At 51.7% G+C, this 26,234-nt stretch overlaps 1 protein-coding gene across 3 annotated transcripts; it reads right to left on the bottom strand.

The window, feature by feature from the left end:
• Nucleotides 1–315: 315 nt before the first annotated feature.
• On the bottom strand, nt 316–12,222 carry TRIB3 (tribbles pseudokinase 3). 3 transcript variants are annotated; one of them, XM_036009673.1, is made up of 4 exons: nt 11,994–12,222; nt 7,966–8,256; nt 4,461–4,750; nt 316–1,664 (listed from the first exon to the last, which is right to left on the bottom strand). In XM_036009673.1, exons 2-4 carry the CDS (start codon nt 8,254–8,256, stop codon nt 1,172–1,174), a joined length of 1,074 nt encoding a protein of 357 aa, XP_035865566.1. In that variant the 5' UTR covers nt 11,994–12,222; the 3' UTR covers nt 316–1,171. The 3 variants fall into 3 exon arrangements, with proteins under 3 accessions (XP_035865566.1, XP_028380445.1, XP_035865567.1); XM_028524644.2 differs by having other exon boundaries at nt 11,956–12,170; XM_036009674.1 differs by lacking the exon at nt 11,994–12,222 and adding an exon at nt 11,709–11,902.
• Between the last annotated feature and the right edge of the window lie 14,012 nt (nt 12,223–26,234).

Genomic DNA, 26,234 nt, shown 5'->3' on the forward strand with positions numbered 1-26,234 from the left:
TCGCAGATGTCTCTAAGACACCAGGGACAACAGAGTGGAGACGGAAGAGGCCGGGAAGCCAGGGTCCTGCTGACAGCTCTGAGAGCTGAATCGGCCAGCCCTGAAGCCCACCCCACCTGCTGAATCATGCTTTGTGTGAAATACGTCTCCTTTTTTTTAAGCTACTTTGACTCAGGGCTTCAGTTACTTGCAGCCAGAAGTCACCCCAGTTGAGGCACCACTGCCTCCAGAAGAAGGAGAGGGAGCACAGAGGACTCGCCGTGGGCTGGCCTGGGAACACTGACAAGACAGGATAGGAAAAATGTCTGGGAGAAATACAAGTATTTCATAACTCTTTTATTAGGCACAAAGTAAAAATGTAGTCATGGTATACAAAACCTGTACTAATGTGGGGTCCTGGACCCCAAAAGCATCCCCAGAACTGGGTTTAGCACTTTCCAGGGGGCCAGGAGGCAGACGCCACCTGAACCTGTCCCCCTGCTCAGGTCAGGGGCTGCTGCAGCAGGCAGGTCTGGACCCTCGTTCCAAACCACTCCTCGAGTCAGATGAGGACCCACCTCACGATTTGCACTCTCAATCTTCCAGCCCAAATCCTTGGCTCAGGCCCGGACAGAGGATCCTGTGACCAAGAGGACACAGCTGCTGGCACGGAATTCCCAGCATGGCTGGGGTTCTGGAGCCCTAAGTTGCAAGGGGGAGGCCTGGAGCCTTTGGCACACGATGCTTCCCCTCCTCTGAAAAGTGCAAGATACAAAGGCAGCTGGGTTGTTTGTGAGAGGAACTGTCTCATGACAGAGGTGCCGGTGCCAGCACGAGTGGGTGTCGTCACCTGCACTGAGTGTACCCAGTCCAGCACAAGACAATGGCCTGTGGGCATGGAAAAGTACTGTCAGCTCTGCGAGCAGGGGTTTGTCTCTGGGTCACAGCCGTGTTCTCAGCACCTACAACAGAGCACACAGGGGGTCCCCAAGAAAGACTTGTCGAGTGCATGTGTCCGTGTGCACAGGTGTGTGAACCACATGTGTGTGCATACAGCACATTCCACACACACCTCTTTTCTCCCTCCTAGAAGGCACTTCAGGGTGTGTCTCAGTTCAAAGCAGTAGGAGAGAGCTTGGGGATGCCCCAGACTCAGCCCACAGTTCACAGCTGAGAGGCTGGCAGGGTGGCCCTAGCCATATAGGTCCATTGCCCTTTCTCCCTCCTCCACCTCCACTTCCTCCAGCCCTGGCCCTCTGGGGACCACCTGGTCAGCCCCCCAGAGGTGGGCTCGGGACGGGACTGAGGGGGTCGGGTTCTCCTGCAGCCAGGGGTGCAGCAGGATGCCGGAGGCCCTGAGCCTCTCAGCTGGCTCCCGTCGAAGGAGGCAGTGGATCAGGCAGCGGGCCGGGGCCGAGAGGCCCTGAGGCAGGGAGTAGTTCCCCTGCAGGATCTTGCGGAAGAGCAGGATAGGCTCTGAGTCCTGGAAGGGGTAGTGGCCAGCCAGCATAGTGAAGAGCGCCACACCCAGGCTCCAGATGTCCGCCGCCTTGCCTGAGTAGGATGCCCGTGAGCTGAGGATCTCAGGACCCACGTAGGCCGGGCATGCCTGCTTGTCCCAGAGGGAGTCGTCTGGCCCGGTCAGCACACAGGCATCCTCCAGGTTCTCCAGCACTAGCTTCGTCCTGTATGTAGCAGGGAGAGAGACAGAGGGGTCAGGTCCTGCTGGAACCGTCAAGCCACCACCTCACACTAGCACCCTGAATGTTACCCGTTTCCCAAGTGCCTGCAGCCATCTGGCAGAATTGAGCCAGTCCTGTGTGGCTAGATGACTGAGCCCATTTTACAGATGAGAGAGACAAGGCTCAGAGAAGTTAAGCCACTGCTCAAAGTCACAGAACAATTAAATTTGAACTAGGACTTTGCAAGGAACACATTTCCCAACAGTCCCTGGGGTGGAAGGGGGCTGAGGGCATGCATTACACTTCTTACAAAACAGATGCAAACTTAGGGTCCAGGAAGGTAATAAAAAGAGAGAAATAGGAAGTGGGACTGGGCCAAACATCTCAGCACAAACGCTGCCTAAAAAGGGTGACATTACCAACATCACAGTCAGTATTTACAAACTGTCCACTGGGCACCTAGCCCTGAGCTCGGTACCTGGAGCATCTCATTTCATCCTCGTACGACCCGTACGACCTGTGAGAAAGACACCCTCGTCCATCCACAGGGCATGGGGCTGGGATGGCGACGCCAGCTCCCACCCATCACAGCCAGCGCTAGCAATGGCTCACGTAGTTCCCAAGGGGACCCCACATTCCCATTTTTCTCCACGGGAAGCCAGAAATCATATTTTAACAAAAGAGTTCCCGTTTTGGAAACACTGGCAAACTACTTTAATTGAAAACGAATAAACACGTATCTAGGACCAAAATAAAAGTGTGTGGCGCGCCGTTTGCAGCTTCTGCTTCACACACCGCCCACGGAGCATCTCGGTTGCCTTGTTAATACCCGTTCTACTCCCACCGCTGTTCACTTTACTGCTATGGCACCGCTTCCCCAGTGCTTGCTGGCACGTCACGAATGGTGACGGAGGCTGTGAATTACAGCAAGGGAAGGGGAGGCAGTGGGGGTCCGTGTCAGCACTGCCGCCCACTTTACAGATGCAGAAAGTCAGGTGCGGGCAGGTGAAGCCACGGCTCAAGGCCAGAGAACTGGTGTAGCCGGGGTTCGAACCCAGGTCTGTCCAACCCCACCGCCCGTCTTCTACCAGCACGGCTTCTCGAACTACTGCCTTGGGAGGAGGAAGCCGCACTTTCTCCCCTCTGGGGGGCTGCGGGTGTTGTGCTCACCCAAGGCTCAAAATGATCTGAAGTTGTGCATTCGATTAAAAATCATTCTAAATTGTACATTTCACATCTTACTAAAGGCAAGTTTTTCGAGTATAAAATGTAGAAGGAAAGAAGGAAATAGAAAAGCTCCCTTAGACAAACGCAGCTGTAATAACTGCCGCAGGGAAGACAGGCGGCTGCTAAGACCGGCGGGCGGGAGTTTGAGGAGAAACAGTGTATTCACACTCGGCGGTCTCCAAACACCTCGAGGTACTTACCAATGACAACAAGGTATTACTCAAGGCTTTATTAATGGCAAAGGTTAATGTCATTAACCTTGGGGTCAAGGTTGGGAACCTTACATGGAGGCGCTGGGCAGACCGCACCGTGACTAATGATCGAGGCCGACACCGCAGTAACACCCGTCGCCACCGAGTGCTTCGTGAGACCAGGCACCGAGAAGGGCCATCATCACTTCTGGGATATTCTTGCCAAAAATACAGAACCTCAGCTTAACATAACAAAACCATCAGTGGAATCCTAACTGAGGGGCATTCGACAAAATGACTGACTGGTGCTCTTCCAATGTGTCAAGGTCAAGGCAGACAAGAAACGCCTGTGGACCCGAGTCAAACTGGAGGACACTAAAGAGACGTGACCGGCGAATGCAGGGTGGGGATCTGGGTGAGATCTGAACCAGTCAGTGCTTTAGCGAATAGCGCAAGGCCAAGGTTAGCGTCCTGGTTGTGGCAGTTGTGCTGTGGTCGTGTAAGGCACTAACCTTAGGGGAAGCTGGGTGAAGGAAATACGGGAACTCTTTGGACAGTTTTTTTGCAACTTTTCTGTAAGTCTAAAAGTATTTGAAAATTAAAAGTTTTTTAAAAGTTCACTGGAGTCACTCCCCTACCGCCTGGCCCAGAAAAAAACCTTGACATGAAATCAGCGTTGTTTATATGGATGTGCGTGTGGCCCGTCCTGCATAGTCCCAGCAGTCCGGGTGGGGACAGGATTCCAGGTCCCTTTCTGTCCCCCACTCCAAAAGTCACTCATTTTCAGTTTTACAGGAAAAGGTTCCTGTGTGGGGAACCCAAGGCGCATTTTTGGCTGTTGTCTGTGACCTTGAAATCCTGGAAACATCTCGACAGTCCAGACCTTTCTCCTACCGATAGGGAACCTGAGGTCTACAGACCCTGGGTCACCCAGTCACCAAGCAACCCAGCCAGGCCTCTCACCTCTCAAGCTCACAGGGCGTCAGGCCCTGGCTCTGCAGTCACGTCTGGGTTCAGATCCCAGCTCTACTATTCATTTAGCTGCGGGATCCTGGGCATTACTGACCTCTCTAGGCCTCGGTTTCCTCGCCTGCCATGTGGGGGCAATGAGAGTATCTACCTCGTCTCGTAAGGACCCAGGCCGAGACAGACAGCGCAGCTGTGTCCTTCATCACTGTTGCTGTCATCACAACGGCAGGGCTCCGCCCCAAGGGGCTTCCAACAGGACCCGGTCAGCCTTTTCCTGGGACCCAGGCAGGGCTACCGGTCCAGGCTTCCCCACATTTTGTGAGGGCTACTTTGCCTTCCTGAGCTTCAGTTTCCCCATCACAACCCATCTCCCGGGTGTGTCTGCGGGTGGGTTCTCTGTTGCCATGCTCACCTCTCACAGTCAGTGAAGACGAAGCGATGCAGCTTGAGGTCCCGCAGGACTAGGCCGTGCTGGTGACAGTGGGCCACGGCGGCGGCCATCTGGCGGAAGAGGCCAGCGGCCTCGGGCTCGGGCAGGCGGCCGCGGCGCACCAGGCTGTGCAGGTCCCCGTGGGGCCGCGGGAAAAACATGTAAAGGTGGTGTGTGTCCTCCAGCACCACCGCCGGCCGTGCCACGTGCCTATGAGGGGGCAGCCGCAAGTAGGGCTCCAGCACCACCGGGGCCTCGCTGACCGGGTACACCTGTGGGTGGAGCATGGTCGTGAGCACAGGTGGGGACCGCGTGGAGCCAGGCTGGGCCTGGAAACAGTCCCAGCCAACCCTTTAGCCACTACTGGGTGCTAGACCCTGTGCCATGCGCCTCAGCGGCAAGCTACTCAACCCTGACAAAGCTGGGAGGGTTCACGGCCATCAAGTACCCTTCACTGCTGCCTTATATGGCCTTAAACTTAAGATAGTTGAAAAATAATGGGGAACCCAAACAAAAATAACCCTGTATGCAGGGAAATCCAAAAGAGCAGATGAGGCAGAAGTAACTTTATGCCCATCATCATCATCCCCATCATCATCCTAGCTTCCATTCTCTAGAATTCACGCTGCCCACCCTTCATTCATTCCTACCTGCAACAGCCACTGGGTGTCTAACCTGACTGACAGCTGAGGTCCCTGCTCCCCTGGTGCCCACAGGCCAATACGGGAGGCAGTAAACAGGCCCAAAGGCTAAATATTTATGCACACTAAACAATCAGCACTATTCTGGTAAGCACTGCAAAGAAATTGAGAAGGAGGCTGGAATACAGAATATTTTGGAAGGGCGCACCAATTTTAGAACCTGTGGTTCAAAAGGGACTCTGGGGAAGTGACCTGAATGATTCAGGAATGTCCGTGGGATATGCTTTCCAGGTGGCGGCCCGGGTCAGCAAGCCAAAATGGGGTGGGGGAGGGAAGGGAGGCACGTGGTGCGTTGGCTCAGCTTGTCAGGAGCTGACGGGCTGGGAGCCCCGAGCTGGGGCCTTAGGACCTCAGGTGGGAGCCTCAGATGTTCAGAGAAGGAAGGTGGCCCATTAGGAGCCATGTGGCTAGTCAGCAGCTAAGCTGGCATAAACCCTTTGCATGCTGTTTTAGCTATGCTACACAGAAAATAAAAATAAATAAAGCATATACATATTTGATCCATTAGGAAAAACTGTAAGCATATGTCTTAAAAAAAAAAACAGTGAGTGGCATGGAGGAAATAATAAAAAAACGGAGACTTTTTTGAAAGTTAGGGTAAGTGGACATTCGCACTTGCCTTTCCTGCGTCCCTACACAGGCAGGCTCTTCCCTAAGATAACCACAGGGCTGGTTCCCTGGTTCACACGAGTCACTGCTCAAATGTCACCTCCTCAAAGTGGTCTCCCCGGACCTCCCTAGCTAAAATCACCCGCGCCCCTACCCTCCTGGTCCTCCTCTCTCCTGGCTCCCAGCCCTCTCTCCACAGCCCTTCCTGTCACCTGACATAAATGCTGCTCATTCGCTTGTCTATTGTCCACGTCCCCCATCAGAACGTCAGCCTGATGAAAGCAGACCTTTGTCTATTTTTGAACCACAGCATGGTGCTTGCTGGTGCTCCCTGGTCTGTTCAACTAATGAATTAGGTGACAATCTACAAAGACAGTTGTTTATCTTTCTACATGCTGGCCAGAAAACCCTAGACACGTGGAAACGACAGGTCAGCCCCTGCAGTTCATGCTGGTGTAGGGGACAAGCACATCCCAGGAGACTCCCCTAAACGTTTCTAAGTAACTGGGACCATGTGAAAGCGTGCGGCTTCCAGCTCCAGCTTGATTCGGTCCCTCCCCCCAGCAGGGGCCTCCCTCCCCAGTAGGAACAGCAAAGAACCTGTGACCCTGCAGGAAGGGGACCCTGAGGGGCTCCTTAGAGCTTCTGGGGCAGAGCACCGGGGACCTGCATCAGGCAACCCAGAGCCCTGGTGAAGCTGATGGCTGGACCACATGTCCAGATGTGTCCCCCTGTCCACTGCACCCCCAGAGCAGGAGCTGCAGCCAGCTGCTGCTGCTCCCAGTTGGAGGCCTAAGCCCTTTGGCTTCTCTGCATTCCCAAGGGAGCCAGGTTTCCTTCTGCCCCTCCCTCATGTACCCAGGCCTCTCCTGTCTTCCACACGCCTGCCCTCTAAGAGCAAACCTGTCCTGCTTGTGTCTGAATTACTTGTCCCAGCGTGGGGCACGTGGCTTGGGGCTCAGCCTGCCAGGGCCCAATGTCCACTGACACTTCCTGGCTCTGAGATGTGGCAAGTAACCACATCCCTTTGAGCCTCAGTGTCCTCCATCTATAAAATGGGCCCAGTAACAGTAGCTACCTCATAGAGCGTGTGAAGATTAGAAGATATTATGCACACAAAACAATCAATGCAGTACCTGGTGCTCAGTAAATACCTGTCATCGTACTTTCTCACCTCTGTCCTTTCGGGCTGTGACCTGCCGATGTTCTGTGTGGGCCTGACCCTCAGGGGTCCTTGGCCCTGCCCAGTCCCTGATTTCAGCCAATAACCCTGGATCTTATCCTAGAAAGCTAGGCCAATGTTTTGTTTTGTTTTTAAGAATTATTTTCTTTTTAGAGAGGGGAAGGGAGACAGAGAAGGAAACAGCAATGTGTGGTTGCCTCTCATGCGCCCCCTACTGGGGACCTGGCCCCAGGCCAGGCATGTGCCCTGACTGGGAATTGAACTGGCAACCCTTTGCTTCATAGTCCAGCACTCAACCCATTGAGCCACACCAGCCAGGGCCAGGCCCAGTGTTATGTGGATTCATGCATGACCCTGCTGCTGTCTTGACCTCAGTCTCTGTATTTGTAAAATGGCCACAGTGCAGGCCCAATGCCCTCTAGGGTCCCAGGAGTTCTGATGTCCACCATAGCTCATCTTCTCTTGTGCAGACACCTTCAGTGCTCCCACAGCCCAGCGGGAGGTTTTTCTAGAGCTCTCACACGCAGTGGCTGTCAGCCCCCATCTCCCACCCTGACTGCGCGCCTTCTCCACGCAGCCACCGGGAACGTCATGTTCCCACTCCTCTCGGCCTCTCTGCACAGCTGTTGCCCAGCCTGGCCCTCGCTTTTCCCACCTCTCCCCGGCTGCATCCCCAGTCTTTCGGACACCCCCTCGAGTACACGAGAGGCTTCTCGCCTATGCTCTTGTGGTCCCGAAGCTCCACCCCTACAACATGCATCACACTATGGGGGCCTAAGCTATGAATTCCCCAGCTCTGGGACCATCTGGTTTACCTCTCTGGTCTCAGCCCAGCCTGGGGCTTGACAGAGAATTAGGGGCTCACTGGCTGCTTCTCCAATAAACACAGGACTAAGTGAACGTAAGGGCTCCTCAGCCCTGAGGGTCCCCTGCAGCCGAGGCTCTCTCCAGGCCCCCTGTGATGCTGACGGAGAGGGGCCCCCGAAGCACGTACCTGGCAGGTGTATTCAGTGCCTGTGGGGCGGTGCAGGGCCCAGTAAGCCCGGCCGCCCTCCTCAGGCCCCTGGAGGACATAGTACCCAAGCCGAGAGGCAGCGGTCACAGCAGGGGCACGGCCCGCAGCAGGAGGTGGTCTCGGTGGCAGTGGGCAGGGGGACAGCTTGGGCTGGGGTCCACTTTGAGCTTGTTTCTGGGTGGGACATTCAATGTCTAGGTCATCGTCCAGCTTTAACTGCTTCTTCCTGGAGGGAGCACTCATAGGAGCTGCCAGAGGGGTGTCTGGCATCTGGAAAGAGGGAGAGAAAGGCACTACAGTGAGGCTGTCTGGTGGCCACTGTCTTCCTCTGCTTGTGGGAGCGCACACTGGCACGACCTGGACAGAGGGTGATTTGGCAGAGTGAGTTCAACTGACCACCGCACACACCCCTCCTGCGTGTCCCGCGTCCACAAGCTATCCTCCAATCAAAATGCTCTTCATCAGAGCTTTGTGTCTAAGAGAAAAAAAAAAAAAAACAGAAAATACCCCTAAATGTCCAGCAGTAAGGGGCTGGTTAAATCATCACAGTATAGCCATATAGTAGAATACTATACAGTTCTGAAAAAGGACCAGGAAGCTCTCTACATATTGATGTAATGATACAAGTACAAGGGTATGACTGCAGCCCATGTATGATCATTTAGAATGGGAGGGCAGATAAAGCGCTTCCCAGACAAGGCCAAGTTAAAGGGAGCTCATCATCACTCAGCCCTTATTATATGAAATGTTAGAGGGACTTATCTAAGAAAAAGAAGATGATCAAAAATATGAACAGCAAAATGACAACAAACTCACAGCTATCAACAACTGAACCTAAAAAACAAAACAAAACAAAAACTAAGCAAACAACTAGAACAGGAACAGAATCACAGAAATGGAGATCACACAGAGGGTTATCAGTGGGCGAGTGGGTGGGGAGAGAGGGGGAAAAGGTACAGGGAATAAGAAGCATAAATGGTAGGTACAAAATAGACAGGGGGAGGTTAAGAATAGTATGGGAAATGGAGAAGCCGAAGAACTTATATGTGTGACCCATGGACATGAACTAAGGGGCGGATGGTGGTGGAAGGGGATGTGCCAGGCAGAGGAGAATAAAGAGGAGAAAAAAGTGGGATACTGTAACAGCATAATCTATAAGATATATTAAAAAAAAACTCTGAGCATCCACCACTAAGGGACTGGTTACATAACTTCTATTTTATCCATATGTGGAACAACTACACCCATTTAAAAGATTGAGTTAACTCTATATTGCTCATTGAAAACACGTCCAGAGTGAACTAGTAAGTGAAATAAGAGCGAAGTGGAAGACAGACTTGGTGGTTGGTGAGAGGAAGGAAGAACGACTTTGTGGTGTCTGTTGAGTATTACAGGGCGGGCAGCTAGCACCTAGGCAGGGGAGGGAGGGATGGAAGGAGTGGGGGAGGATGCTGAGTGAATAAGGTATGTACACACAAATATACACTCTGGAATGGTTATATCATCAAGTGGACAAAGCGAGCCGCTGAACACGACACCTAAGATGATCTCGCGTGGGTAAAAAAACCAGCAGTGTATGCTAAGTATGATGCATCTCCATATTCCCATAGTACAGGGAAAGGTCTGGCAGGACTCAGGGAAAACAGCCACACGGGAGCTCTTGGCCTCCTGGGAGACCTCTAGGAGAAGGGATCTGGTCAGGAGGCAAGTAAATTTTTTATTTCAATAAAAATAAAGATTCTACATTCATTTATTGCTTGAACATCTCAAAACAGGTGGGTGGATTTCTTTTTTTCAGTTGTGAACTTTATCTATGATCGCCTGAGGGCCACCAGACTCCCAGGGCGCACACCATGCTCAGGCACTGTGGGCTCAGTTTCGTCATCAGGTGGGAGGGGAGGTCTCGGAAGGGCCCCGAGACCGCATTCATTCGGTGGTGAAGGAGGCCACGCCCTTGCAGCTGTGTCACTGGGCTAAGTGGTGCATGGAGGAACGGGCAAAGACCTCCCAGTGCAGAAGGTGCTCTCTAGGACCCATGCAGACTCCAGATGACGGACAAAGAGGCCCAGGGATGAGGTTTTAGTTAGAGGGGCAGAGACTTCACCCCAATTAAAGACCTTCGGACAGTCGAAGGTCAGTGGGAGGCAGGATTAATGGGGAAACATCACGCACAGCCCATTTTCAGGCTGATGCCCACCTCTCCAGTCATGCTACCCCCAAGTGCACGGACTGCCTTCGGGGTGAGCCCCTCCCCTTGGGTGAAAGCTGCAGTCCTGTCTTGGTAAGAATGCAATGGGGGTGGCAGTGGTCAAAGAGTCCCGGGATCTAACCCTGGCTGGGTAATCCTGGACAAAGTCTTCAGCCTTCCTGAGCCTCGGTTCCTTCACAGGACGCGAAGCTCATGGGATTTTTGTGGTGAAGAAATTAAAACAAGTAAAGCAGCATGGCCCTGCTATTGGACTGATACCAGGAAATGACCACTACTGTTTTGTTACTACTACTGCTATTATTATTCATAGCTGAAGGTGGCTTAAGTGCTACCCTCGGGAGTCTCGGAAATCTCCCCAGGGATGAGGCTGGGACGACACTGTTTATCTCACTGCGTTTCTGAGTCAAGCAACATGATCCCTGGCTGTGTGGGCGCTTTGTGCCCTGTGAAGCAGGGACACCCTGGAGAGGTTCGTCTGGGGCTGTATCAGCAAGCCCGGTTGTCAGGACGCCTGGACCCTATCCCTGCCAAGCCTGGTGGGGCCTGGGATACCCCGGCCCACTGGACAAGGGATTTGGCAGGCACACTGAGGGAGCACCACTGTAGGATGGAGGCAGCCTCTGATCCCTGGCACCCTGGTGGGGGTGGGGGGGGGGGATAAGGGCCAGTCATCCCAAACACACACAATAAGGCAGACAGGGGTACAATGCCCCTCAAAAACACACTCGCTCCAATCCAGCCAGTCCAGACACACATCCACAGAAGAGCAGGGCACACACATCATTAAATGACACACAGGTCTCCCTCCATGGGCAACAGTGCGCGTACACACGCAAAGAGCTCACACCTATCACACTCAGGATTGCACGACTGATACAAAAAAAGGTTACACAAAGTCCGATACCCGCTCCTTGCCTACCCCTCCATCTACTGCGCCCCAGGCTCCTCTCACAGCCAGGCTCCTCCCATGGGGGCGGAAGCCGTGCTCCCGATTGTCCCGGGACACCACGTTCTGCGGCGACAAAAGGAGCGCTGGGGGGCGGGGGGGGGGGGGTCCGGAGGGGTGAGGCAAAGGGAAGGACGCTGGGCCCCAAGGCTGTGGGAAGGGGCGGTCTTGGCCCTCGCCTCCCCCTCCCTGCCGGTAAGTACAGCACACCCCGTCTGCAGGAACCTAACAAGCTCGCGCGCGCGCACAGTGCAACGTGCAAGGCTGTAGGCGCTCCGCTGGGTGCACACCTGCGGGGGCGCCAGGCACCCACCGGGGTTCTGCGCCTCTCGAGCAGCATCCGCATCCCCACTGCCCTACACGGTTCCCCGCCCCGGGGACAGCCCAGCTGTCCCCTAGCCGTGTCCTCCGAGACATACCCCACCCAGACCCCACAGGCTCACGCGGACCCCTGCAGACACACCCCACAGTGCCAGACTTTATACACAGTTGCCCAGCGTCCTCCACGGTCCCTCACACACAGACCTCCCCGCACCAAACCGCACGACTCCCGCGCCTCATACTCACCCAAAACACACAACCGCACACCTTTCTCGGGGTGACACTCGGACACCTCAGTGTTCGACTCACCGCCTCCGGGACACAGCTGCCACACCTGGGGGCTCAGTCTCGCCCCAGTTGGAGCTGACCACACTCGGGCGACCCCAAGCTGTGCGGGGCCGCGTCACCTGGGACGCAGCGGATACACTTAGGCCCAGGTCGCCACCCCCACCCCCTACGGCGGGTTCGTTAAAAGTTGGTGAGTGTGTCTAACCTGCGGCGGCCCGCCTGCCCCGGCGCTCCTCGCGGTACCTTGCCTTTGACAGGGGCCCGCTCCGCTGCGGCTGAGCTCGGCGCCCGTCGGAGCCCTGGCCTCTGCACTCCACAGCCAGACGCGTGCGGAGCCGCCGCCGCTTCCACCGCAAGTGTCTCGGAGACGCCGGACGCCGGGCTCCGTTCAGCTCCTGCCTGGGTGATGTAAACCAGAGTAAACCACCCGCCGCCTGACGCGCTCGGGCGAGAGATTGCACCATCCCCAGCGCTCCGCCCCTGGGTCCCGCCCGCGCGCCCGGCCGCGGCCCTCCCGTCCGGTCCCAGCGTGGGCCGCGGGCACCACCTGCCTCTCCCGCCCGCTAGGGGTGTCTCTTCTCCAACCCCTTCCCCTCCCGCCCCGCACCTCAGTGTGAGTTGCAGACACCAGCCACTGACTCGCGCCGTCATCTCGGAAAAAGCGTTTTGCTTTTCGGAACCTGAGTTTCCCTATCTGTGAAATGGGAAGAACGTCATTCATTCTCAAGATGGTGCTGAGGAAATACAGAGCAAACCGGGACAGTGTCCCGAGTGCTTCCCGTTTATAAAGCACTTTTCCGCCATTGCTTTATTAAACCTTTAGAGAACCTGGCAGAAAGTTCTAGTATCCCCATTCTACTAAGGTGCCGCCCAAGGCTCAGCTATGGGAAAGCAGCCCAGAAACTTGGCAAAACCCACAGACTTACAGGAGCTAACTCTGGGCTCAAAAGGGCCAGTGTAGTGCCCTGAGGAAGCCTGAAGTCGGGTGGGCTTCACAGCATTCATTTGACAGACACAGTGCAGCCTACTGGTTAGGAGCAGGCACCCTACAACCAGTCTGCCTACCAGTGCACCCCGCCTCTGCCCGGACCCACTGTGCTACCTCAAGAAAGTTACTGAAAACCCTGCCTCAGTTTCCTCCTCTATAAAATGGGCTTATAAATAGTACAGCACTCACTTCATAGGGTTGTTGCTTGACTTAAGTTAATCCACAACTTACTTCATAGGGTTGTTGTTTGAATTAAGTTAATCCCCATGAAATGCTTAGACTAGTGTAGCACAGTGTAGGTGCTTAGACTGGTGTAGCACAGTGTAGGTGCTCAACAAAACACGTGGACACAATGGAGCCTCAGAGGGGGGAAAGCATCTGTAACACAACTTGCTCCCGGGGACTAGCAGGCTGCAGGGGGACTTGCTGTTTGGTGAAGCATCCCTGGGCAGCCCCGCCCCCCCGCCACACACATACCCCAAGCACCTATCAGTGAAAATCCTTTTTTGGTCTTGATGTTGAAATATACTGGAGTCAAAACCCAAAAAAACAAACAAAAAACAAAACCTCCTCAGGCAGAGATTGAATGAGAGGCTGAGGGAGTCATCTTTGTTTCCCTGCTTGCAGAACCCCAGGGACTAGCTCACCTGTGTCTCAGAGCCTTCAGGGCACAGCAGGGGATTCTGGGACCTCATTTAACCTTGAAGACTCCCCTGCTGTGGGGGAGGGGCGGGGAATGAATTCTTCTACACGTTCAGGTTGGAAGAGCCCCCAGCTGTAAGGGGCAAAGAAAGGCAGGCGTGGTTGTCTTCTGAGCCAGGCTATGCGGCCCGCACTCTGCTGGGTTCATGCACACATTCCTAACTTTGTCTCACACTGTGTCATCTTGTGAATGCAGGGGACCCATCAGTGACAAGACTGACCTATCCTTGTCCTCACAGGTTCTATAAACCAGTGGGGAGACAAACCATTATCAAGAAAACAAAATCAATAAACCAAGGCCACTTAAAATAGAATATAAGTGTTATATATTTTCTTGAATAAAATAGGGTAGATTTGTTCTCTATCGAACATGACTGGGGGTGGATATTTTCAATAGGAATCATCAGGAAGGTGATGCTTAAAGTAGGCTCTTAAGGAAGAAGAGGGAAGACAAGTGCAAAGGTGTGAGGGGAGACAGAGTAAGTGCAAAGGCCCTGAGGCACTGAAGGAACTGTCTGTGACATGGGGGCTGTCACCTCCATTCCACAGACAGTCAAGGTGAGGCATTCACCCAAGACCACCCAGCTTGTAGTAGCAGGTGGATTTGGATTTCAAGGTGGGGCTCCCGACCCCACGGCCCACACAGGCAAGGGGCATTTCACATCTTTCTTTGCACACCAGCAGCCCCCGGCACACTGGTGGGCACGTTCTCTGGAGCACTCTGGGCTTGGCCCCCAGTCCGAGTCCCCCGGTCACAGCTGAGGATGTCAAATCCCAGTTCTCTGGACCAGCGTGTTCCAAGGCACCGTAACAGGAGCCACATCTGTAGTTTCAAACTTTCTAGTCATGCACTGAAGAAGAATAAAAAGAAATTGGTGCAATCAATTTTAATAATATATTCTATTTAATCCTTTACAGCTAGCATATTATCAGTTGAACAGATAAAAGTTATGAGTGAGATCATCTAATTTTTTCATACTAATATCTTCAAAACCTGGTATGTATTTTACATGTAGTTTGGACGCAAATCAGCATGGAAGCTAAACTGTCAATGGTTAAAGCGAAAGGTTGTCCTACCCAAATGATTAGGTTAAGTTGCATTTAATGGAAAAAATAGTTTACCTGTTTTAAAATGAAAACGCAATAAAACATAAAATTCATTGCCTCGGTCACACTAGCTACATTTTAAATGTGCAGTAGCCACGCGTGCTGGATTGAGAAGCACGACCCCAGACGAAGAATTCCCGACGTGCACCGCGGCGGCGTAGAGCAGAAAAGCAAGAGTCTGCTGGATCTGCAACATAAACGCCAAATAGCCCCGAGCCACAATGTCTGCATCCATAAAATGCAGTTAATTACACCTTCTTTGCATAAATCCTGAGGACTAAATGCATCGAGGCAACTGCACGTTATAGTCCAACCACATTTCCTGGGTTCAGAGTTTACCAATTCCAAGTGCTGAGATTTTGGGTAAGTGAATTAAGCTCTTCATGCTTCAGTTTCCTCATATTTGAAGTGGGAACAGTAATAGTACCTACCTCACTGGTTTGTCATGAGGAGTAAATGACTCAATATTTGTGAAGTACCTGGAATGTAACTGCTACATAAGCATTTGCTAAAAGGTGAGAAAATACCGCCCCCCAAGAAATTAAATGTAAAAAAAGTGCACTTTCCTGGAGAGTTCGTTCTGCTTTCATAAATTCACTTCTGTCCAGGCCCAGAACATCCTCTGCCCCTGTGTCTGAGCCAAGCGGGCTGCACTCCTAGGTGCTGTAGCTCTGATGAGCCCAGGCTCTGCCCCTCTGCTGGGGCGGGAGGTCGGAGGGCTGTGATGCAGGAGGGCGTGGGGCCGAGGGTCCCAGGGTCCCAGGGACTGCTACAGTACGGTCTATTCTGCCTTCTTCCCTTCCACTCAGGTGTGGCTAGTGACTGCCCAATGCCTGAAATGCCACCACTGGTGTCCTTAAACTTTTATCTTTTTAAGTTCTCCCCACTGAAGTGAAAAGGTGCTTTGGAAAGAGTTCTGGTTGGATTCTAGGTCTGGCTGAAGTCGCCGACCTTGTGAGATCATGGGCAAACCGCCCATTCTTTGGGGGCCTTAGTTTTCTCGCGTGTGAGGCAGGAATAGAGAGTCGGACTAGGTCAGCGTTTTCCAAGACACGACGTGTGCAGCAACGGTAGGTGCCAGGAAGTTTTAGGGTCTCCGGACACCGTTACATATCATGGAATCATATGATGTGCATCCTTCCTTTCCTATTTCCTTTCGATTTTCTTCCTCTTCCTCCACTGACAGGGGGAGGAAATCTCATTTGCCAGTTTTTATGTCTTTTCTTACTTTATTTATTTGTTTGTTTGCTTGTTTATAGAGAGAGCAGAAAGGAGAGAGAGAGAGGGAGAGAAACATCAATGTGTTGTTGTTGCCTCTTGCACGCCCCCAACCAGGGACATGGCCTGCAACCCAGGCACGTGCCCTGACTGGGAATCAAGCCCACGACCCTTTGGATCGTAAACTGGTATTCAATCCACTGAGCCACACCAGCCAGGGCAGTTTCTGTGTCTTTAACGCCTCATTTATTTATTTTTTTAAAAGATTTTATTTATTTATTTTTAGAGAGGGAAGGGAGGGAGAAAGAGAGAGAGAGAGAAACATCAATGTGCGGTTGCTGGGGGTCGTGGCCTGCAACCCAGGCATGTGCCCTGACTGGGAATCGAACCTGCGATGCCTAGTTTGCAGCCGGCGCTCAATCCACTGAGCTACGCCAGCCAGGGCATGCCTCATTTATTAAGGAGGAAAAAGCAGGGCTCAGATCAGAACTGTCAGCAAGAAATGGGATTTAATTAGAACTTAAGAATGTTGTTTTGTTTTCCTGGTATTTAATTTTATGGTTGCTTCCCCTTTATGACAAATGATAGTGACTTTCCGTTTGAGGCCAGTAATTTAAAATTTCTATTTTAGGGGTAGGTGGGGTGGGGGAGAGCAATGGGAGAAAATTGGGATAACTGTAACTGAACAACAATAAAAAATAAAATTTAAAAATTCCATTTTCAATACATTTTTTAAATGAGTTGATTGGAAGAAAAACCCTGAATGAATAAATGCATTTGGGAAAGCTGGTGGGTGATTCAAGAGTTGCGGCTGTAGCCTCTGCTCCTCTTGGGGAGCCCGTAATAGGAGACTGGGCACCTCCTCCTTCTCTGGGGCCTCCCAGGGTATTTCTTTGCAGAAATCCTTCGTCACCTGAATCTGGCTCAGGCTGGGCCCTGGGCAAGACAGGCAGGCGAGTGTCGGGGCAGCATCCACACAGGCGTAGGTAGCCCAGTGGCGGCCACAGCCCTGCTGGGTGATCTTGCCGTCTGCCCTGTGAGCCTGGGTTTTCTTTGCAAAGAACGTCATTCTTGTGCCCGTGGATTGAGTATGGCTCTGTGCGGGTGCTTCCCTTACATCATCTCAGTGTATCCTCGAATCTCCCCACCAAGCTGCTGTTGTCATCCCTGGGGGAAAATGAGGAAACTGGGCTCAGAGAGCTGACATCACCGGCCCAAGGAGTGAGGCGGGCAATGGGATTAGAAACCAGTTGGTCTGGCTCAAGGCCCAGGGGGTCTTTGTCGACTGCTTTTTGCCACCTCCTTGGCCCGAACCAGTTGTATGACACTGAGCAAGTCACTTAGCTGTAACAGTGGAAAGTTGTAACGATGGGAGATTGTAACCCACCTCACCATTCTTTGACATTGTTTCTCTAAGTGCTGCCGCTACCGAATCTGTGGCTTGTGGATGAACAGCATGTTTGTGTAAGAATCCTAGGAACTAGCTTCAAATGATACAGACTCCAACCTGCAGGCACCCCAGCTGCGGGAGGCTAGCTGACCTGACTGTGGAGCCAGGATGGCGCGAAGCTGGGATGACCTAAACCGGGATGACGCACACCGGACCATCACCTGCCTCATCAGAACGGACTGTGCTCATCCGCACATAGAGAACTTTTCAATCCCCTTCCTTGATCTTTTTATTCTGTTCCCCTCTCCCTCCTAGTAAAAACGTCTGCCTCCACTGAGAGGCGGAGATGGGCTTTGTGACATGAGCCCCCCATCTTCCAAGAGACAGGCTTTGAGATGTGAGTTCCCCGCCTTCCAGGTTGCTGCCACCTGAAAATAAACCACTTTCCTTTACGTCAGCACCTGCCTCTTGAGTGTTGGCTTTTGTAGCAGCAGGCAGCTGGAACTGCTTTCAGTTCCAGTTTTTGGTGACTCCAGATGGAACTCTGGGGACCCCAGTAAGGCCTGGAGGACCTGGGCTGGGGGTCTCAGCTGCTTGTGGCAGGCTGACCTCATGGCAGGGATTGCAGGAATTTGCCAGCGGCTGCAACTTCCTGTTCTTGTTTGTGAGGCATCAGCTGCCTTTCAGTGCTTTGCTGGGGAAAGGAAACCGGTTCTTGTGGACTGACAGCCCAAACTGGGTACAGTGCCTGGTATGCACAACCAGAAGCCCCTGCCCCGCCACTTGGGTTCTTTGACCCATTTGGAATTCTGCAGGATCAACAGGTGCCACTCAGTGGCAGGCGTGGCTGAGTGATAAGAAAAAAATATCCCAGTTCCCCAGTCCCGGATTTATCGTTTGCTTTTCTTGTTGCAAACTGCTTTGTAATGGTCTCTTAGTTTTGCTTTTCTGTTACTTCCTCATGGGAGGAAGCCTGTTTCTGTTTGAGGGCTCTCTGTCTCTCCCCTCTGCCTGAAATAAAATTTTGGCTACAGTTTTTTGCTAGCTTTCTTGTCTTTTAGGGACTTGGTTTGATCTTTGCTGTTTTGTACACACCGGGAACCTTCTGGCTCCGCCATCTGGACTTGTGCCATCGGCACCTCCTCAGGGTCGTTGGCCATACTGGTTGGTGTGAGATAAGATTCTAACCCTGGTCCCAGTCCCGCCTTTTAGAGGATTTCATTTGAAAAACTCATTTGTTTGAACTTTGTCTTTGCTTTAGATTTTGTTTTGGTTTCTCTTTTGAAGGGAACCCTTGGTCTGATCTCAAACTGTTTTGCCAAAGTTCTGGTAAATGGGATATAATTTGTTATGTGCAAGCTTCCATGTTGTTACATCATAAGGATTCTACTCAGAAAGGATTTCAATTAATGGCTTGAAGGGTGGAAACGATCTCTCTCCCCTCTCAGACAGTAAAACTCAGAAAGAAAAGGGGGAAAAATGGGCATTTTTAAACTTAAGCTGCTAAAGCCACTTCAAGCCTGGTATCTCTCCCCTCTCTTCTCCAGGCTCCTAAAAGTTGTCAAGGTCAGTAAATACCGTATTTTGCCAGGTATAATGCGCACCCACATTTTGGGTCCAAGCTTTCAAGGAAAAAAATCTTTTATTTTAATTTTTAAGTCAATTATTTATTTATTTATTTATTTATATTTAGATCCTGGGTTTTTTTGTATTATAAAGAAATGTTTGCATTTCTTTTTGAACATATGGATATCATTATTGCTTTCTAGAATTACACTTTTAATGCATGAACACAGATAAAAGAATTAAAAATATTTGTATAGGTACAGAATTAGTACTACCCATGTATAATGTGCATCCTTATTTTTCCCTCAAAAATTTGGTCCGAAAAGTGTGCATTATACACAGTGAAAATATGGTACTCAAACAGCTGACCTTTGAGCACACTAAAGGAAGGCACTAATCACCAAGAATCCAAACGAGTAGTGTAAGTTTGGTTGATGTCTTTTAAACTTGTTAACATAAAATATGTTTGTTTTTGCCTGGGTTTACAAAAGAGTTCTTGTTGTCCCTACTATGCCTCTTAAAAATGTAAATGTATTTGCTAATGGGGGAAAAACACTATTTCTGAAAATTACAAAATGTGTTCATAAATTTGTCAGTCTAAAGAATGCTAGTTACTTACTTTTTGTTGTCACTAACATTAAGGTTTCTAAAAATTGAAAATTCCAATTAAGTTGGGAAAATATATGATTTTGGCAATAGACAGTTTAAGTTACAACAATATATATTGAAAGAAATAGAATTGAGGGTTGGTTACTTCCGAATGAGTTAAGAAGAAACAAACTAAGAAGGTCCGTGTACGTTGCAGAGGGTCCGTGTCGCCAGTCGGACGGGGTCCATGTACGTCTCAGCGGGCTCCTGTCAGTCGCAGGGGGTCTGTGAGAGTTGGGGAAGGCTTGTGCACAGGGAGGGGGCAAAAAGAGAAGGAACCCAGGAAGTGGAAAAGGCAAGAAAGGATAAAGGATAGGGACATACAGGAAGGAGAGACTTTGGAGAAGGGGTTTCTCAAGGAGGGAACTGGAACAAGGAAGGCTTGGAATGAGAAAGGAAAGGAAAAGCACCCAGATAGATAATAAAGCAGAATGATAATTTTAATAACAAGTGAAAAAGCCAAAAACTCTCTTTGATTTCCCAAAACCAATTGTTCCTTCCCCAAATAAACCCCAGGTAAAATTGACAGCTGGGGACAAATTAATTAATGTATTACTCTGATACACTTTCATTTATAATTTTTAGTGTTATCTTAAAAATGTTATTACAAAAAAAAGCAGATTCCTTTGTCAGTTGCATTGTAATCTGATCTATAACCATGTCATTTTTAATATCTTTTTGGTCATGTAGATACAGTCATTGTTTTACTCTGAAGGATTTGCAGAAATGTTACACCTGCCGGCTGATTGTAAAATGTGAGTTTCTGAGGATAAATCTGCAGATTAGACCTTTGAAATAGATGGGGCTCTGGAGGGCCCTGGACTGCGGCTGGGTTCACAGAGAAGGTGGCGGACAATCAGGATACACGGGAACTGATTGTGGGACTGAATGAACTGAGGATAATCATCCTTCTTGAGACTTTGTTCGAAGTATTGCTGATTAAGGAAATGCATTTGTTTTCATAGAGCAATTTGGTCTATTGTAGCAATATTGAAGCATTTATATTTTTTCTCCCTACTTGATCCCTCCAGAATGTGGAAATAGTTAAGGAGTATTATTAATTTCATGGCAATATATTGGTTTGCATGAATTCAATGGGATCTGGTTTTTTTTTCTGGTTTCCAGTTGTGGTTTTATTAGCCAAGACCTTGTCTGGAATGGCATGTCGGAAAGAGACAAGCCTGGACTCTGGGTGTCGGCAAGAAGCTTTAAGGAGTAAAGATTGACTTTGGAGCCTATAAAAAAAAGCCCCTTGGCCCTGGCTGGCGTAGCTCAGTGGATTGAGCGCAGGCTGGGAACCAAAGTGTCCCAGGTTCGATTCCCAGCCAGGGTACATGCCTGGGTTGCAGGCCATAACCCCCAGCAACCGCACATTGATGTTTCTCTCTCTCTATCTCCCTCCCTTCCCTCTCTAAAAATAAATAAATAAAATCTAAAAAAAAAAAGCCCCTTGGAGAAATGGCTGGATACCTTACTTATTCTTATGGCTCATGGCAGTCTTTGCAGCCAACAAGCAAAGGTTGCTTTCTGGGGAGACGGCGAGGAAGAACCTCAGACATTTGGGGGAGCTCGGGAACTTGAGGAATTCACCAGACCCACAGGTATTCAGGCAAAGCCTGATGGCAACTGCGTGGCTCGGCTTCTTTGCCCTGAGAGATTAATTAAAGCTCCGTCTGAAGGTTCTTTGTGACATTCCAGACAAGTAGATTTATCAAAACCTGTGTGATCAATTGCTGTTCCCGTGGTGTTTACGCAAATAGGCCAAAGTGAAACTGGACGGAAGGCAGTAAATGAATTGGTCTTGATTTGGCTCTTTGATGAAAATGAGAGAGATTTTAGGGGAGAGATAATGTTTCAATAAAATCTATTATATACAATTGGGGAAATTAAACTATAGTTCAGTTAATTATCTGTAAACTTTTATTTTTTTTCTCTTACGATCCTGAATTGTTCTAGTTTTCTTAAATGTTTGGAACACGACCTTCTAACCATCCATAGAAATGGAAGAAACATTGATAGGGGGTTGGTAACAATGGGAGATGGCAACCCATCCCACCACTCTTTGACGTTGTTTCTCTAAGTGCTGACACTGACGCATCTGTGGCTTGTGGATACAACGTGTTTGTGTAAGAATCCTAGGAACTAACTTCAAAAATACAGACTCCAACCTTTAGGCATCCCAGCTCCAGGCTGTTCGTGACTTCAACTGTGGGCTTTCCTAACACCAGGCAGCTGGACCTGCTTTTGGTGACAAAGCTGCTCTGAGACCCAGAGCAAGATGGAATTGCTACCAGGATCCTCCCAATAAGGTTAGTGAACTGCTTATTGTTATGGTCATTGTTATTGGATCAAATGGCAGTTAATGAGTTAATACAGGCAAAGTGTTAGACAAGTTCCCTGCACGTGGTAAGCATTTGATGATAAACGGCTACTGTTGTTTCCACAGAGCCTCGCTTCCTGCCTCTCCCCCAGCTCCCCAGCACACACCCCTTGAGAGCTGAGGGTGACTGGGAGACGCAGGGCTCTGAGCATCCCCCAGGTGGCAGGCCTGGGCCGTGTCTTTCATCTGCTCTCTGATGTAATCCTGACCACAACCCTGTGAGCCAAGAATGAATGTATGCCCTTTGTTTTCACAAGTGACAAACAGGTGTCAGAGAGAAGTAACCTGCCCAGGATCACACAGCAAACCGGGGGGGTTTGAACCCGGGTGAGGGTAGTTCAAAGCCCCTGTCAGTCCACTGTTTGAGGAGCCTCTGTGAGGTTGGCTGAAAGCTCCTGGGGAGGTCCCATGCCCTCCTCAAGGGCAAGGTGTCCCCTCCCTAACCTGGAGCTAGAGAGTGCAAGTTGATTTCTGGTTCCGATCTTGCCTCTGGTGGTTGGGTGACCTTGCACAGCCACCAGTCCCTCCCTTTCTTCAGCCACACAGTCACTGCTGTGTGTGTGTCAGGGCAGGGCACTCCCAACTTCCAGGGCTCCCACTTCTCTCGTTACCTTCCAGCTGGGAGGAGGAGGAGGGAGCAGGAGATCTACCCCCTCCTAGTACTGGAATTGCTGAAGAACTGCTGTCACCTGATCCCCTCCTTCCTGCCTGCGTGCTTCCTGGGGGTCCAGAAACCTTTGGGGGGGAGGGAAGGAAAGGGGTTAAGTGTGTTGAGTCCAGGCTACTCCCCAGCCTTCTCTTCTGGAGCAGAGGTTGCTGGGTGGGGTGGAGAGTAGGAGCAGGGTGTGGAGGTGTTCAGCCAGCAGGCAGTTGCATCAGAACAGCTTGTGCAAGGCGTCCTCCTGGGTCAGGCACAGAGCCCTGCCCCATAGCCCTCATCCCCACCGGGGTCCCCTGAGGTGCCAGAGTGAGGACTGTTAGGACTTGGAGGAAACACCGACCCAGGCCTGGTCCTCTGGGTGTGCCCTGGGTAGGGCCAGGGGAGGAGGGAAGGGTTTGGAGCGGGTGCAGCTCATACGCCCTGGGGGTTGGAACTTCGGGCTAGAAGGTGCTCATCAAGGAGTCCAGAGCTGACCCGCCGCTCAGTCCCTCCGTGGAGAAAGAGGCGACCAGGCCGGCGCCCTGGACAATGGCTGAGCCCTGATCCTCGACTCTGGTCACAGACTGAGCCTTATTCCCTGACTGTGGACTCCCACAGGACTCTGCCCTGAAATCTGGGGTGCAGCCTGCTCACTGAGCCTTGGTCGCTGCCCCTAGCCACGGCTCGGTTCTGACCCTGGCCCCAGACTGAGCGCCAACTTGGCACCGATGGGCACACATCTTTCCCGTGCTGACCCCTGACCTGAAGCCCAGGCCAGCTCCTGGCTGAGTTACAACCCCACCACAGACCCACTTGCTCTACTTCAGCGATTTTCAACCGGTGTGCTACCGCAGGCACACTGGGGCGCCGCAAGGATTTTTAAAACATGCAATACCTGACTATTTAGTCAGGGGCACTGCCCTCTTTTCCCTGAGATCGTCAAATTAAAAAATGACAACAGCCAAAACAACAATAGCCGCCCAGTGTGAAGGAATCAAAATTATACCTTTTTCTTTTTTGGTTGTGCTGTAGGGTTTTAGTCATTGGCTGATGTGTGCATGGGATGGCAAAGGTTGAACCTCGCTGCTCTAATTCATGACCTTTGACCTCAGTCCCCAGATAAACCCCAACTGTAGCTGAGGCCTGGGCAGAGACAGACACTCAGAAACAGGAGAGCTGCGTGCGGGCAGGTGCGGCAAGCGCTCAGCACCCGCTGGTCTCCCTTCTGGCTGTTGTACCCCATCCCAGGTTGAGGATGGCCAAGGGGCTGTCCTCTGGCCAGCCCCGCACTGTGACCCAGCAGGGTGGGGGTCAGCGGGCCACGGGGGCTGAGCCAGGGCAGTGCTGAGTCAGGGCAAGGAGAGAGGACAGTCTCCCTGAGGTTAGAGCCCGCACAGAGCTTGGGGAGGCTCCGGACTGGCACGTGGGTGCTGCGTGTGGCCAGCGAGACCGTGAAGGCGAAGCAGCACGGTTGCGGTCCCGGCCGTTCCCCTCCCGTTTGCCTCCCGTTCGCCTCGCCAGACGGAGCACTCACACGGTCCTCCGGGCTGCCTTCTTCTCCCGGTTTAACAGTTTGCCTTCAGGATTATTGCTCTTCGGTTCAGAAAGACCTTCCTGATTTTTAAAAATAGCTTTGTTGTGTTCCGTTGTGGGGATGTCCTAGTTTATTGAAATCTTTCCTTGTCTTTGGACATTCCATTGTTTCCAGCCTTTTGCCGTACCAAACAATGCTGCAGGGCTCATACCTGAGCGGTAGAGAGAAGCTCGGAGCTCACTTCCTAGAAGCAGAATTTCTAAGTCAAAAGTTGGAGCGTTTGCATTTTGGATGGAAGTTTCTGGATTATCATCCAGAAACTCCGTCCAGGTTCTGCCCCTCTACCCCCTGCTGGCAGAGCGTGTGAGTGCTGTCATCGAGGGTTTCTGATGTTTGCCAGTCTGACTCAGAAAAAGTGCCTGCATGCAGCTTCCACGTGATTCTCTTGTTCTGACAGATGAATCTTTTCGTGTTTTACAGCCGCAAAGGCCAATGGGGAAGAGGAGCTTCCCCGGGTCAGCCCTGCCCAGGCTGGCTCCGTGGGCAGCGGATGTCCCGTCTCGGGAGGTGACTCAGCAGAGGCGAGAAGAGGCCAGGTGGCCTTTGTGACAGGGGCTGGGCTCCAGAGAGCAGCCGCACCTCCCTCTGGTTCCGCTGGCCTTGGCTTGCCCTCCGCTCCCAGATGTGCCCACACGCTGCCCTCACCCACCAGGGCTGCACCCCCACAGGTCGTTCCAGGGTCCCACCCCCTTCCTTAGGGAGCCACTTCCCTCTTCCTGCCATTTAAAGTTTCCCTGGCCCAGAGGTTCTGGACGGCTTGCGCTAAGGGGACATCCAGTCCTCCTACTTGGCTTCTAAAGACACCAGGAAATGCGTTAGTATCTCAGGCTGTCTGCTAGTCTGGCACTCCGTGCAGGGCGAGCCCACACCCCTTCCTGTGGCCAGCGTGCAGCGTGTGTGTGCCGGTGTGCCTGCATTGGTGTGTATCGCTCAGATGTGTGTCTCTGTAGCAGCCTGGAGTGAAAACAAAAAAGCCTGGTTTTGGAGACAGGGCAGACCTGGATTTGAACCCCTGCCCAGCCTCTGGTCAGTGGTGAGACGCTGGGCCAGTCCTGCCCTCGGTGAGCAGCAGCTCTCTGGGCCACAACGTTGGGATGATAAGCAAGGGGCTGACCCCTGTCAGCCTGGATGAGTCGTCTCCTTCCACGCTCACCGTGTCCCCCCCGCTCCAGCCACGCTCCCTTTTTTCTAACCCTCGATCACACCAAACTCTTCCTGCCCCAGCACCTCGACCCTGGCTGTTCCATCTGCCTGGAGCTTCTCCAACATCCTCCCCGGCTTCTCCTCCTCCTTTAAGCCTCAGGTCAGAGGTCACCTCCCCCGGGTGACCCTCCCTGAAGGGCGTGTCCCCACCACCGCCAGCCTCTGCAGTCCGTCTCTATTCTACAACTGCCTTATTTTATTCACAGCGCTTGTCAAGGTCTGACATGATCTCATTTATGTCCTAAAATGCTCTTCTCTGTCCCTCCTGCCCCCACGAGAAAGCCAGAACCCTGAGGGCAGGGTTGCTGTGTCCGTTTCTACCATGAAGCCTTGCACCTACCAAGTGTTCAATGGATTGCTGGATGAATGAATGGACAGTCCTCAGCACAATGTCTGACATGTCATAAAGCTCAAGACTACTGCCGATTAGTGCTGGTGGCTATCATTATAAGAAAACTTTGCTCAGCAAGTCTTACAGCAAGCACTTCCTTGAGCCCTGTGTGAGGAGGTGTCCTGGGGAAAACAGGGTTAGGAGACGCAGCGGGTGCGGTTGAGGTAGAGACCGCACAGCTGGGAAGATGCGGACTCTGGAAAATAACCACGACTTACTGACGTCGTGATGCACTGAGTTATTCTCACAGCAAGCCTGGAAGTGGGTATTATCACCCCATGTTTTAGATTAGAACCTGGGGCTCCGAGAGGCTGATATGCCTAAGGTCGCCCAGCTGGTCAATGTGTTTGCAAAACACTTACAGTACCCGTGCCCAGAGAGATGACTCAGTGGCCACGGTGTCATTCACACATCTGTCTGGAGTTCCCTAGGGCACTTCCGGTGCTTGGAATGCGGGCACATGCCTGGGCACACCCACACTCCCGGGCACCAGGGAGGTGCCTTTGGGCCGTTTGCTTCCCTCCCAAGGCTGGGGCTCCGGGTGGAGGGGCCTGGGCAAGGGGCACCAGGGCTCTCTCTGCTGGGAGGTCTCTACCACTGGGGGTGAAACTTTTTTAAAAAAAGTATTTTATTTATTTATTTTTAGAAAGGGGAAAG

The sequence above is a fragment of the Phyllostomus discolor genome, chromosome 9 (genome assembly GCF_004126475.2).
Source record: "Phyllostomus discolor isolate MPI-MPIP mPhyDis1 chromosome 9, mPhyDis1.pri.v3, whole genome shotgun sequence".
Lineage (NCBI taxonomy): Eukaryota > Metazoa > Chordata > Mammalia > Chiroptera > Phyllostomidae > Phyllostomus > Phyllostomus discolor.

What these genes read in the sequence shown, in the direction of transcription:
- TRIB3 (XM_036009673.1), bottom strand. Translation starts at nt 8,256, where the DNA reads ATGCCAGACACCCCTCTGGCAGCTCCTATGAGTGCTCCCTCCAGGAAG. An exon ending in GCACTGAATACACCTGCCAG is followed by an intron (nt 4,751 to 7,965) that starts GTACGTGCTTCG and finishes CTCCACCCACAG; the next exon opens with GTGTACCCGGTCAGCGAGGC. An exon ending in GTCTTCACTGACTGTGAGAG is followed by an intron (nt 1,665 to 4,460) that starts GTGAGCATGGCA and finishes TGCTACATACAG; the next exon opens with GACGAAGCTAGTGCTGGAGA.